Genomic DNA, 15,742 nt, shown 5'->3' with positions numbered 1-15,742 from the left:
CATAATTATCGTTATCCCTCACTTCTGCACTAATAATAGTTTATTTTATTTTGTCAGATACACTTCAAAACGTCAGCATTCCTCATAAATATTAGCACCAACGGTCACAGCTCCCCATTGCAAACCAATGTAGACAGTTTAAACTATACAATACAGTGAAGTACAGCCAGGCAAAGGTGTTTGGAATCCTACCTACTACCATTGAATTTTCACTGCTCCTGTATTTTCCATTAATATTCAACATTACTTTGTAAAGTATATCTAGGCGACGGTGTTGCTACTCTTTCTATCTATCTTTCTCTGAATGGCATAACTAATCCTATTTCTCTGATTGAAGAAGTTTCTCCATTTCTTGCTTGGCCTTTCATTACATAAATTTCAACATATCTCTCTCTTTGTGAATGCTGTTCTCTGCTATGATCCTCCTGCACCCTGCTTGACTCAGCTGAATCCACGATCTACAATATCCAAGGGTAATTACTTTTCAACTAATATTAGTAGCTTAGTTAATCAGTAAAAATACTTATAGATTATACTTGGTGGATCAACTGAGAGAAATTACAAAAGTTGGTGGTTTGTAGCGGGTTTGAACGGACATCTCCTTCCAGTATTGTATTGTTGGACATTTTTCTATTTTCACAAATAAAATGTTATCTATTGGTGCATGATACATACGTTTATGAGCCAAACTCATTAACATAAAACATTTCTCTTTGAATTATTGTCAATATTGCTTGGTATTATTTACTTACTATTATTTACTTTCACTCACTCTATTATAATAATCCTTTCACATTGGATTAAATAAAATTAAAATTGTCATAAATGAGATGGAAGCGACCCATATTAATCAACTCAGTCCAAAAAGTCAATATTAATGTAGATAATCATGTACCATTGCTTTTACTTATAGAAAAATTCTAGCAGAGGAAATATTGGTTTTATAATATTCATTAGACAAGGCAAACGAATACAATAATTGTTATAGATAACCATATAATCATGCAAGGGAATAAGTTATTTATTTATGCTCGGTATTAATACAATAGTAAACAAAAAGAGGCTAAAACTACTCTTCCTCATAATTTAGATATTGCAAATATACTATTGATTTGAATACATAATAACTACTAATGTGGATTATGTAAATGTGTTTTCAACTATTGGTTTAATTTCTCTCGGTTGATTCATGCAATTGCATAAACGAATTTATAATTTAGGATAAGAATGGAGAGCATTTATTGAGAATTGCATACAGTTGATGGTTTTGGCTTAGTGAGATATGGTGTATTTGGTTTAAGGCTGTATTCCTTTTTTATCTGTTGAATTTATTTTACAGGCTCTTACAAAAACATTTATGTATTTTTTTATTTTGCTATTGCTACTCATTCAATCAATGTTGTTTGAAATTTTTCCAATGTTGATCCAGGTTAGGAAATATAGGTTCCTCACAATAATTACAAATAAAGGTAGCTCAAGCATTTCACTCCAATTTTTTGATCAATTTTCTTCTTATCACATCAGAATCGGTAGACCAAGTTTTAGTCCGTAGGCTTCATATTCCTTCTACGACATCATCCCTATTTCCTATTTCTATTTTTACTTTTCTCTCTCATATAATCTGCCTAGAGTCTACTCTAATATCACTCATCATCTCTCAAAGTAGAGCGGTTCTGACTTTGGTCTTGTCTTTTCGAACTCAAATAATGCTTTTGAATGTGAATGGCCATCTATCTAATCACGAGTTGAAAATACAGTATAAGGCTTCATGAAAAACTTTAATACACTGAAGAGATTCAGATTTAAAACTCTTTCGATTGGGCAAGGTTTTTTGAAAACAGTAAGAATTGAAACATTGTGGAATAAAAACAAACTCAAAATATTTTTCCTTTACTGTCTTCTTGTGGTTATCAAACATAATATCAACTATTATTGAATTATCGTAGAAATATTTTTGCTGTAGTAGATACTACTAACTTTCATTCATCTATTAATTAATTAAATGTTCGTGCTGATTAGTTTAATCAAATATTCAGTTGTATTTTGTTATTCCTAACACTTTTTGAATTTTGAAAATAAGGGATATTATTGTTGATCAATACTGTATTTTTATTTTAAACTTTTTTTCCAAGTAACTCGCATGCCATTCAAACTTCAATACTACAGGAATTCGATTAAATTCATCTCTCTTATTTCGCTTTTCCTTGCAGCTTATGTTTTCTCTGCATGGCTGAGGATCTAAAATCTAATTTGCATTTGACTAATATCTAATAAATTTTTATAGTTTTATTATTTTCATTTCAGTTGAGAGGTCAGCCATTTTTATGTTTTCCAGTGATATAAAACCACTTATTTTATTATCATGTCGAATTCATCGGTTTTCTAATTATTTAATTATTTTTAACATTATTTTATGAGTTCATGCTTCATGCTTTTCTCCAGTTAGCTCGTGGTGCTTAATGTCTTAAGAAAATGCTAGGAATTCCCTGCAAATAGCAAATTGAATATTGTAAGACTATCCTGTCATTTTGTATCGAGCTATATCAGTACAGTTGATCAGCAACTACAATATCAATTCTAAATCAGAACGTCGGATGAATAGTCTCTGAAATCTATTCTCATTTAGTCGTACCAAATGCTTAACATTATTTACAATCACTTACAATTTTAAATTTTCTTATCACTCTTAAAATTATCATCACTCTCCAATCACCTTCTTATAGTTCATTAAAAAGTTTCATTTTTTGTAAAATATTACTCCCTGGATAAAATTATATTGTAATAGAATGTAATGACATGTAATAATGTACCAGTATTAAATTCCAATGGAAATTATATATGGTTTTAAAAATGCCTCACTTATTTTGAATCAAGCTTTTTTATAGTTGAAAAAGCTTTATCAATTCGTCTGTATTCCATTTTTACCAATTCTAATGAAATTTCATTCTCATTTCCATACAAGTCCAATGTTTTTGTTATGAATTCCATATTCCTCCACCATCTCTCTCATTAAGAGAAAATTAATTTTTTTCTATAGCTTCATACTTTATGAAACATTGTGATATTTCTCTGTTTTTATATCCCGTAGTAAACCAATAAACATCTTCACAAGCACAGTCAAAATTGATTCTATCACACCTAAATGTGTCTTGTATTTAAAGAATCAACTTTCTGATGAACATAAGTTGAAATGTAAAATATTTTGTTCTTGCTATTTTCATTTTTAAACTTAATCGAAAGTAAACTGATGATAGGAGATCGAATACCATAATGAAATTTGAAAAATTGCTGTCTGAAAACACAGATTCAGATGAAATCATCTTCAGTCAATAAAACTATAAACTTTATGTCAATAAAATCATAATTTTATTACCAGGCGACAATCATTCACTCACTCACTTAGCGATTTGGACCAAATGAGCCAAATATAAATTTACAAATAATTAATTCATCTCATCTTTGCAAGATGTGTTGATTCTCAAAAACAAATAAACATTCTCATCAACATGTTATCTCACACCAGATGACACTTTTTCAGTTGATACTTTAGTGTTTCGTTCAAGTAGGGAAAGACCATAATATTAGGTCCATTTTACTAGGGTTAGGTATTCATCTAACTACCAGCCAGGCACCAATTATGATTTCCTCCAGTTGCAGTGTTATCAATCGTTTCAGTTATTGATTCAATGATACACAGAACACAAAAATGAATGGGGAAGGACCAACAGGCACAGCCCGAAACTGTTTCTTCCCCGAATTTCGATTCATACACTAGTCCAAAAAGTAGATTATGGATTTGCATTCAATTTTCAGTAAAAACACTTAGAACTAGAAATTTTGGATTTATATTGTTTAAAAACTAAATTGAGCAACGAAATTACACTCACTAATTACTTAGAACTGTAAAATAATGAGTTACTTTAAAAATGTTGATCCTAAAAATGAGAAACGAATTAAGTTTCAATCATCTTGGGAGTTTTGCTGTGTGTAAACTTATCCCACTACAAACCAGGCAACTGTCATGATTTCTCTCAGTTCTTATCTCAGTGTTTGAATTATTGAGTAAGGTTAGGTTAGGTTAGTAAGGCTTAATGAGCAGGCAATTTGTTTGAGTTGTGTGATTGTTTAGGTGTTGTGTTGTGTATATCTGACCAGCAAGCATGTGGTGTGTTTGCAGGTGGCGGCGGCGGCTCAGTGCGCAAATACCTGAATCAGATGCAAGTGGCAGCAAGGTCAGCAGCCGCCAACTGGGACAGCTGGTCAGCTGCGCATCCCTCCGTCTCCAACCTCCTGCAACGCGCCCTCTCCTCCTACTCCCCACCATCGGGCACGGGAGCCGAGTCAGCAACTTCCCCAACCGCCTTCAAGGGTGTCGAGTGCCCCAAGTGTGGGCGCCACTACAAGCTCAAGAGCTCACTGCGCAATCACCAGAAGTGGGAGTGCGGCAAGGAGCCGCAGTTCCAGTGTCCCTACTGCAACTACCGGGCCAAGCAGAAGATGCACGTCGCCAGACATATTGAGCGCATGCACCGTGAGAAGCTGGATATGTTGGACATCACTGACAGGACAGGCTTGAATGCGATCAAGGATGAGAAGCCGTTTACCACCACATGATTGGGTTCACGTTCACTCACTCTAAACTGTCAGCATTGGTTATTTTATATCAAAATGAATTCGAATGTCGATTCCATACCTTACAAATACTAACATCAATGCTGCCCATCCAACCGATGCTGTCCGTTGGAAGTGAATGTTTCGGAAGCTGATGTCTTCGGACATTATCAGCTAGCTGACCTTATGGTCTGGTTTTATGGCTGCCATGATAAATACGACGCCATCTTGGTGTAGATCTACCACACGATTACATATCTAAGTACATGCCATCTTGGTTTAAAATGAAAATCGTCATTATATGGAAATTGAGTCTAGTAGTATTTCTGTTCACATTTAAGTTTAAAAACTCAACACATAATTTAGACTCGAAATGCCATCTCGGCTTTTAAATGAGGATTCAATCTTCAACATCATAATGAATCTCAATTTTTCTAAATTACCACCATGGCTGTGATCACATCATTGGCTCCAATCACATGATAATGACAATATATGCTATGCTGGTATATTTGAATTAAAATATATAATCTTGGTTTGTTCCCCAATTTTAATAAATCTATCTGAAATTCGATGATTCTATAGTACCATTTCCACTCATATTTCAGTTCGACATCTCAAAGATTCCTGAACTTTACATTTCATAGTTGAAAATTATCCTTCCCACTTCAAAAATGAAAACTTGACATTCTCGTTCAGAAGCTCTAAATCCACCATTCATTCAAATTAACGCTATAAATTTTGAAAATTCGGTTGTAAAATGATAAATCAATGAAGCAGTTTGGAATTCCTTAAATTGGGTAGTTGTATGAAATCTGATTGGGTCTCACGCAATTGAAAAATTCTGAAGTGTCATGGAAGGTTATTACTGGGAATCAATTTTTCCATAGGGGAGCCAAAATCAAGTTGTTATTGAAGAAATTTTTCAAGTCGCATCATTCCCACTCATAAAATCAGTTACATCACATCCAGAATTTATTATTTTTACTAATCTTATGCTACATAATGATTTAGACTTTTATAACTAACCATTCCATAGCTAGAAATTGAAGTTTTCAAAAAGTTTGAAAATCATACACTTTTTCATCAATAAACAATCAGAATAAAAATCATTTTAATCAAAAATCTGAAGCAAAAAAAATTAAAGCTGGTGTCACCAAATCCAAATATATTAGAACTTAGCTTGGGACCAGTTTACTCCTGTGTTTTACCTAGGCCTAACTGTTTCAATCTGACCTCAATTCAATCTTATTCAGTTGTATTTTGTCACAGTTTGGTCTATTTCAAAAGCAGACACATCCTGTCATTGTCAGTTTGATAATTAATGTGAAGTATCTAAAGATATTCAAGAGGTAATAATTGTATTCGAAACTATGGTACGATTGTCAATGAACAACTTTTTTGGCAATGAATTCATCCAATACTTGAGTGAGCCAAGCTCAAACTTGTTAGTTTCTTTCATTATTTCCCATTTTTACGCGTTGAAAATTTAAAATAGTAGCAATCCATAAATGTGAATTTCATTAGAGTTTACATTTATAATATAACTCTCTGCTTGAAAATTTATTTCAGTATACTACTACTAGACATCAATATTGTACAAAACTCATCTTGTGAACCTGACATGAAATGTAATCATTAAATTTGAACGAAGTTACGAAATTTTTTGAAAGGACAATCAAATCAAAAAATGTGTGGCATATTATTTTTTAATTTATTTTTCGAGCAACTATTTATTATAGTATAGTATCAGCCTGTATTTAGTATATAGTTAAGATTTTATATATTGATACAGACCGCTCATAGGAATTAAGTGCCTTTCGAATCTACTGATTTCTGCGCTTTCAAAAAAAATATATATTCATATTTAGCTGTAATTGATGACGAGTATTATGCTCATGTTTTTGTGACAAGACTCATTCTTAATTTCACTAAGAATATTGTCGTTATCTGGAGTGAATAATTGTGGGTTTCTTATTATTGACATTAAATGTGTACATCATTAGCCTATTGTTCAACAATAGAATGAATTGTCTCATACGAATTATTATTTAGTTATAAGCATAAGTTGTTTCTGACTTGAAATATCATCACATAGAAAAAACGCCGGTCTTTCAGCTAATGAGGCAGCACTTTTTCTTATTTCATGTTACACTATTATAGTTTTATCTTTACCCACCGATAACATCACTGTTATGTTATATATTTTTCCTGAATCCTTATTTGGAGTGAACTGCAACTTTGCTATAAGCAATTTAAGTCAAGTGCCTTTATTGATATTATATCAACTGATACATAAATGTAATGAATTGAACTAATTATATTAATCGTAACTTGTAATGTAAATTTAACTGCCTTCATTATTACCTCAAGCTGTTTGTACAGCGCAGTTCTAGATTTATGTAGATTTTTACAAGTTACTCATATTTAGAATCTCCTACAAAAATAAATACTGTATCGCAAAATTAGTTGAATATATTTTTCGTAATTATATCATTGTTGATTCTATTTCTCTATAATCTTTCAGTATTCGTCTAGAATGTGATGTATTAAAGGTGCCTTTCGAATTTATCTTTGATAAAATGGTATTCTACTTTGATATACTGTATGTTATCTATATAAGAGTTTGATTGTTGATCTTATTGAGGTAGTAGATAATTTCCCTCAAGTGCCTTTTAGAAAAATCATTTTGTGATTTTCAATGATTTTGTAGGCTTGCTCTGAACGCTTAAACCTTTTTCCTATTTAAAATATCGTTTCAACTTTTCTTCGCCACTGCTTTTTTCATGCCAAAGAAAAATTCAAATTTGAGTTTCTTCTATCAGGGTGAATGTATTTGTATTTTTATTAGTTTGTATTGTTATATTTCTGCTTTGTGATCCTGCTTAAGTGTTTTTGCAGTTCAATATTTCTCTTACCTTCAATTTAAAAAGTGTATAAGGTAGTCTTTAATTTTCCCTTCTCTAGCTGCATTAGCTCAGTTGAGACGATTCAAATTAATTTATTGGAATTTATTTCTGTACTAGATTAGATTTTTATGTGAGAAGTTAGTATTCAAATTTTATATATTCTCTGCCAAGTAAATCAAGCCCATTAAAATTCAAAATTGTTCTGTGATTTCATGATTCTTTCATTTTTTATTTCAATTGCTAAACAAGAATTATTGTATACATCCCAAATCGTTTGAAACAATTAGGTACTGTATTTAAAATTCCTCTGGTCGTAGAATCTTTGATTCCAAGATAACTAGCCCAATTTCATAACTATTAACCATTTTCTTTACTCTTTTTCAGTATACTATCAACCTTCCATATATTATTTATTCATATAAGATTTCTGAAATAAATCAGTTTTTGAGTCATTGGTTTCCCCATTACTGAATATTTTGAATCTGATATTCCAACACATTTCTAACTTTTCTTCAACTTTATAACCACTCCACAACGTAAGAATTTAATTTTAACCTCTAAACATTCTTAATTTTTTGAGACGAATATATCATTTCTTTCATTGGTTTTTCCAGCGACGCATAAAATTTCCCCCATTTCGATTCAGTCTCTTCCAAAGTCATTCTGTCCCACTATAGCGGCGTACATTATTTGAATGTAAAAGCTCTTAGAAGATTCTGATTTTCATAATAAGTTCATAAACTGAGTTTCATGCAATATTCCTTGTTCAGTAAATCATTTTTTTAAATTCAATTATTGAAGAATATCAAAAACTGTTGAGATTTTCTCATTGTGAGTGTAATGTTTGTTTGATAACCGTCGCTTGCTTAGAATCTGTTTAGATAATAATGGTTTATCCTATCACCTTTAATAGCAAATATCCCCAAAATAATAGAATATTATACTAAACTTTCGAGATCATACATTTCTGCACTATTTTCGTAATTTTATTTAATCAAGAATAATCAAAGCTTTTTTATTAATTTGGATAGTCTCAACAACTGAAAATACAATTTATTATCTCTCATATCATTTGAAATTAGCTTGTTTGTGTTTAATTCATTGTGTGAAGGACCTATCTTTTATATAACCGTATACATACATTAGATTAGTGTTCAACAAACTAAATTTAAGCACTGCCATATTCAAATCAGGTTATTCTTCTGTTAACATCACATTAAGATTTAGTGATCTAACAAAAGTAGTAAGTAGATTTCAAGTGGAAATTCCCAAATAATACTTTTGAAATTTCCTCTTTAATAAATGATACTTTCAAATATTTGTGAACTTTATTAAAGTTCCCAAATTTATTCTATTACATCCACATAATATTTTCTATCATAATGTATGAGTGAGGTTTTATAAGTTGAATAGGGTGTTTTATAATAATGTGTGTTTATAGGTATAGAATATATTGCTATACATTAGCTAATGTGATTTGTCTAACATCACTGTGTATTTTTTAGATTACAGAACGTATTACTAAGTTTACATCTTGTTATTGTTTAGTATTAGTCTTATTGATTGTAATCGGAGTGAAATTTGCCAATTTAGAAACCACAAACTGTATTTTTGTTGAAAGAACAATTCAAATTGGGCTGTTCTAAAGTTTTTTCCATTTTGGATTCATTTTCTGATTAATTATCTTCTGGTTTAGTTTGATGTATTTCAAATAGATTCGAAAATATTCTTTTATCAGTAATGTTAATAAAGTAGTGATTTATTTTCATTGCCCCTAGGAATATTGTTCTCATATTTGATTTTATCGTATGTACAATAATTCTCAACATATAACACTTCTTTTTAGCATTCATTGTGCCAAATAATATGTATGAATATAATCAAAATCAGCATTGAAAAATATGCTAGTGAAATACTGTGCCTATTCTTGATAAATTATTTTTTATTATATAATACAAGGATATAAATCTAAGTAGTCATTCACCTTGCTGCCTTGAAACAATAATATTATCCTGTACCATAAGAATTCAAAAGTCGTGTTCATTTTATACGAACTAAAGGTAATAGAAAATCTGTAATATCCACTTTTATTCTATTCAGTGAACCCGGTGATAACCATTTGAGTACTATGGAATACTCTCGTACATGACAGTAATATTATGAACTACATGATATCAGTACTAAACATTGGTTCAACCAATTTTGTAAATATAGTAGGCTACCTAGTTTGTGAAATATCTAATCAAAATTCGAATACATTATCATAATAAATCTCACTTTTCCCTAGTTCTTGTTTTAGTGTAATCACTTATTAAAAAATTTCCAAGTGGTTGAATTCGTAAAATATGTGATGCTTCATCACATTATTGAATTGATCAATATTCTTTCAGGGATTTGTCATTAAAAAGTTGCCATATTAATTTATTACTTCATTAATTTCTTGTATTATTTTTCATTTATTTGAAATGTTCTTATTTCTAGTTAGAAGATTCATCCATACTTGTCATTTTTGTTGAATATTTAGGTTTTAGTTTTTGAATATTTTGCATCATTTGATATTTTGCTTTTTTCAATACTATTTGTTAAGGATTATGATATTATATATTATAGTGCTCATTATTATCAAGCTTAGTATTAAGTTAGATTGTAATCATTTTTCTACAATATGATATTATTTACTTTTAAGATTGTTAATTTAGTTTGGCTGCTTTGTTAGATCTGTTTATATTTGTAGAGATCTGATGTTTGCTTTCAATAAGAGACATGCTATACAAATAATTATTCCTTTCAACCATTAAAAAAATAATTCCGTTCAAACCTTAAAAAATGAAACCCTTTGTCAGGTTTTTGGATCGTTCCCATAACATGAAATTGCCGTCGACAATTATTGTCTAGTGTTCCAATGTATTTCATTATTATTCCATTTTTAAAGTTAATGTCTGTCTATCTGTGATAGACATCTATCAATTTCAATTTCATCTTCAATCCATTTTCACAGGTTCTGAAAGTAGTCTGGAAATGGTTTTCTGAATAATCACTGGACTGAAATTATAATTGGAATCTCTTGTTGGAATTCATTCTAGTAGAAAGTTTAATCAGTTTTGGACCTTTATAATTGGTATAAAAAGTTGAAAATCACAAAGCTTCCGTAAAACATTCAAAATTTCAAAAATGAACAACATAGCATTCATATTATTGATTATTGAAGCATTTATTGAACTCTTAAAAATAAAATGTTGTACCTCCCATGAAAGTCTTCCACCCCATTATTTGGTATTCAATGATTTTGATTACGGGGTTTTCATCATGACAAAATATAGTTTTTCTAGTGTGTTTGTACATTGTGTATCATAGGCTTCCTAGTTTGATTTAAGTTAGTTTTAGCAATTACTATTATTTTTCTACCCGTTACTGCCGTAATTTATTTATTTACTATTAAAAAACTCCAAAATCTTTGAATCTTTTTAGTTTGTGATCGTGTTAAATCTCCACAGCCTATTGATTTCAAGTATAGCTACAGATAAATATGCCTTAAAAGAGAATTAAATATATGAAAAATCAATGACTGCTTCTCTATTCTATAGACAGTTTATGGTTTAGCTTGTGTTGCTTCCGGATGACTGAATTGTTAATAATTCTACCTCATTTTCAATTACAAACCTAGAATAACTTACAAGTATTCAACTGATTTACAGATAAAATATATTAATGAACTTTGAAACTCTTGAGGATATATTTTGAATTTTTCATGTTATGTTCAACAATTATCCTGGTTTAATTTATTCCTTAATTCAAAAAATTTCTCCCTTGGAATTTATATTATTACATAGAGCTATTAAGTTTTCCAAGATACAATCGAAAAGCTCGAGTTTTATTTTTATATAGAAAAATAACTTTATGTTCAAAAAATTTATTAAAACTATGATAAAACAAATAAATGAAGACTGTTGAACGAAAATAATATTATTTTTGTTATATTATAAAACTGACTGCTAAAATGTTGTTTATTTATTAATTTATTTGATTTATACATCTTATTTATTTCAATTAAGAAATATTTCTCAGGTGATTATACACTTTCGTTAGTTTTCTTTGGATTATGTTTGTTCCTGAAATTTCTCTGTAGAATATAATCCAATATTCAATATATTTGTTTTTAACCTTTAAGACCCCATTCTTATCCTATTATTTATATTATCTCAGGTTAATTTATTTTATTTAATTTTGACGAGAAAATCACTGATTCAGACTGAATACAATATAGTGTTTTACAGCAATCAACTGTCATAAGAATCATTTATCATAACTATAGATCAGAATAATTTCTACTATACAGATCATTCTTCCATTCTGTAGCAGTTGAATTGCATTATCAAAATATAAATTGAATCATCATGAGACATTGATAAATTATTACGTTTTCTATGAATATAAATTTATTATAGATGAAAAATCAAAATATTTTCTACATGATCACGATGTGCCAAGTTTTATTAGTGGAAAATTGAATCTTTACCTGCTATGAATATTTTTTTCGTTCTGCTTCAAAATAATCCCTGGTTGACTGTATATAATGTAATGTCTCTCTTTACATAATTAGCAGCATACGTTTGAAAAGTATTTCAAACTGTTACGTTGATTTTCATGCTTTGGATTGAATTAATTTTTCTGAGTGTAAACTGAAATATTGTAATGTTTTCAACATAATTCTCAAGTTTTGCTATCAAGATATAAGATGGAATAATTCCGTTGTTTCGTAATACTTTTCCCAACCTTTTTCAACTAATTTTTCCTTATGAGCATTATTACTTTTGAGCTGTACTTTTGAGCTCTATAATCAATCTTTTACATCATCTAAGTTTTCATTCATATGTTGATTTTTCAATCTGTTATTTCATGTCTTCGGAGTTTTTGAATTATTCTAAAATCTGTGATTGTGACTTCTTCCTTTAGATATTAACTGGAAACATATTTTCTTACCTCTGTCATTTTTCAATTATTGCATTTCATTCTGTTTTGTTTGTTTTCTTTTGTGAAACATTATCATATTATATTCTAACTATACACCTATTTTCATTGTGAAAATCTATTTATACCTTGATTCATAATACTGTTGTATTTTGTAAATAAAAGATAAAATGTTAACTATCGTTTTATTCTATACAATCCTACAATCCTGAAACTAAATTAGGAAATTGAAGAAGTTTTGGGCAATAGCCTGATTTTTCTTTTCCGATCTTTGTATAGTTTGTGCTAACCTAATAATGAATAAATAAATTAATAAAACCTCTTATTTGAAACATTTAAAATAAGCTACATACAAAATAATCAACTACTTATAAAATAAATGATCGATGGATTTACTTGCTAGTGAAGTAACTCGAGAAACATGATGCTTGAAATTGGTGACCATTTCAGAGATGGCTAATCATATCATATCATCTAACGCATTCCTTATTTTAGAGATATCTCTTCTTAGGAATAGTTGTCACTAAAACCTTCTAACTTTTTCAGCTTTGACAGTTCCAAAATGTAGGAATTTTTATGTAACTTTGAAAAGGTTTTGGAAGCTGACTGACAATCTGTTAAAAAATAATACTGATACTAAGTTACAAAACGTCAAAATAAGGGTTTGAAAAAAATGTAGATGTGGCCTGTGCTTGTCCTTAAGAAATCGAATAACTGAATTGACTTCTAGCATTTGAAATATTTCATGTAAATAACTGTACCAATTTAAAAAATGCAACGTCATTGGCTTTGTCCTCAACAAATAATAATAATATTGAGTGACCTGGCTGGCTTAGAGTTTTCATGTCGCAACTGATCAATTTCAGGGCCTCTGACATTATTTATGCCTTTCCATGATATATGCCTTTCAGTCTGTCCTCACTAATAATTATGCCGGTTTCTATGACCATTCAAATGTAGCCTACTGGTAGTTCCATAGAAGAGAGTCAGTTCAATGAAATAGTTTTCCAGCGATGGAAATCAATAGAAATAATGCAAATGCTGCGCCTAAAATAAATTCGATAACATCGTCTACTGTTAGACAAATAAATATGCCAAGCTTGATGAAAAAAATCTACGAACAATATATATGGTGACTGATAGTGGTCTGCACTAACCGCAATCAACTATTTTGAATCTACTTGACCTAGCGTTAATCCTAGTTTAAAAAATAATAAACTCTTCAAACAAATGAAGGAGGAGCAACAATCTTCATGAAAATACTTAATCATATTCCCCATAATATGGATACACGCCGAGAAGGAAGATCAATAGGAAAACCTCATCAATGAAAACATATTAGTCAGCCGGGCATATACAAAATATCCAAATACAAATAAATCGTTTCAAACTGGCTGAAGACTATGAATGTAGATCAATGTAAGCGGCTGCTACAATCTGCTTACCAACACTAATATCATGAAAGATTCAAAAATACATTAGTATTCAAGTTTGATGATTGGATGAATATCAATATTTTTCTGAAACACATTCACTGTTGATAAAAAGGATAAGAGAAGCGCAGGTAAATGAATAATTTTGAAGTAATGAGGCATTTTCACGAAAAAAACATAAAAGTACTTGAATACTAATGGAAAGGCTTCATTATGGATTCAATTGAAGAAGTTTTGGGCAATAGCCTGTTTTTTCTTTTCCGACTACTACTGTATTGTTTACTCTATTCAATAAATGAATATGCCATTTATGTTCCTACAGTCGAAATGTCCAAAAGTTACTCTTTAATTTTAAAGATGTGCTCACATTCAGCGTTCACAGCCTGTTACTGGTGATGCAAAAAACCAGGAAATTTTGAAATGTCATGTCTACCAATAAGTTTATGAAACGTGAATTACTAATGAAATGACATGAGTTCATCTAGCCATTCATGATCTTCCAATCAGAATATCCAATATCACCTCTTTTCTTTCAATGAAATAATACTGAAAGTAAAGATCGGATCTGGTTGTCGGAAAGATGTGCGCTTGCGCCTGTGCGTGTTGTGGAAACTCTGGAATGTCGCCGGTGTAGCAAATCTTGTGGAACAGCAATGATTTCGTGTTAAATGCTTTCCTATAGTTCATGTATTGTTTTAGGACTCTACTGTTCACCTGATATCTCCATTGAGACACTTTCATGACGTTAAATGTGGTAATATTGTCAAAATATTCTCTATACGATAGTTTTATTACATTTTTTATAAATTTGTCTCACCGTTATTGCACGTTCCAAACCAGTCCAATGGCCCTTGATTACTAAATGGCAACGTATTCACACTAATTGTGCAAAATTTCCAACACCTACCTACTCTACAAAGCTGCAAACTCGAAGACTCTCGTCCTCATGCGACACTCTGTACCTCGCTGTTTATCCATGCTCCATTGTGATCTGAATGAAGACATATTCTAAACAGAGATTAAATATTACTCTAAAGTACTATTTTCTCTTTGCTTCTAGAATCTATCTTCTAAAAGTATCGACTGATGTATTCATACAACTAACTATTTAAAAAAGTTTCCTCATATTCACACAATTATTTTCTGCAAATTTAGTGAGAAGTTATAAGAGCATTGGTAAGTTAACATAATTGAATCCAATCTAACTATGTCATGATGACTTTGATAGTACTGAAGTTTGGTATCTCCCTGTGTCTTGAATCCATCTACATTTTTCATGTATTATTCAAGATATATGTTACTTTTTAATTTGAACAAATTATATGAACGAGATTACAGATTGAGTTCAATTGATAATTCTAAATATGTTAAATGAATTTTTCAGATTGTAACTTTGTATACAGTCATTCGAAACTGATTGCAATTAAAATGGTTATTTTAATTTATACTTTCAAAGGTTAACAATCAAATCTGCCTATTATTCATTCACAATTGAGAATAATTAGGTGATTTTAAACAATAAGCCTATCTGATATTTCCAGATGCAAACTTTTATCACAAAATGATTAGTCATTTCAATTGATTCTTTCAAGATTTGATATTCCCTGTATCCATGAATTAATTCAATTTATTTCTAATCTAGATTTTAACTAATTATTTGGATTTTCAGATTGTGACAACAAGCTTTAATTTCAATTGATGGGATTCTTCTCAAGTTCAAAATCTTCCTCTGTCTCGTACCTATTCTATTGATGCACCAGTTCTATTTTAACGAATAATTTGGATTTTCAGATTGGAAACTTTTTGCTAGCACTCTTTCGC

The 15,742-nt window shown here is 30.2% G+C and overlaps 1 protein-coding gene across 5 annotated transcripts in view; it reads left to right on the top strand.

Annotated features, from left to right (window-relative positions):
- Positions 1-15,742, top strand: part of LOC111055587 (longitudinals lacking protein, isoforms A/B/D/L) — a 132,994-nt gene that overhangs the window by 68,195 nt on the left and 49,057 nt on the right. The window contains exon 5 of one of the 5 annotated variants that reach the window (XM_039428662.1): positions 4,178-6,424. The exons of the other annotated variants lie outside the window; for them this stretch is intronic. Within the exon in view, the coding sequence (XP_039284596.1) occupies positions 4,178-4,614 (437 nt within the window). The 3' untranslated portion in view covers positions 4,615-6,424. Of the gene's footprint in view, positions 1-4,177; positions 6,425-15,742 lie in introns of those variants that run through there. 5 annotated transcript variants of the gene reach the window in all.

Source organism: Nilaparvata lugens, chromosome 5 (assembly GCF_014356525.2).
Source record: "Nilaparvata lugens isolate BPH chromosome 5, ASM1435652v1, whole genome shotgun sequence".
Classification (NCBI taxonomy): domain Eukaryota; kingdom Metazoa; phylum Arthropoda; class Insecta; order Hemiptera; family Delphacidae; genus Nilaparvata; species Nilaparvata lugens.
The sequence above is the reverse complement of the archived record's forward strand: the minus strand, read 5'-3'. Positions and strand labels throughout refer to the sequence as shown.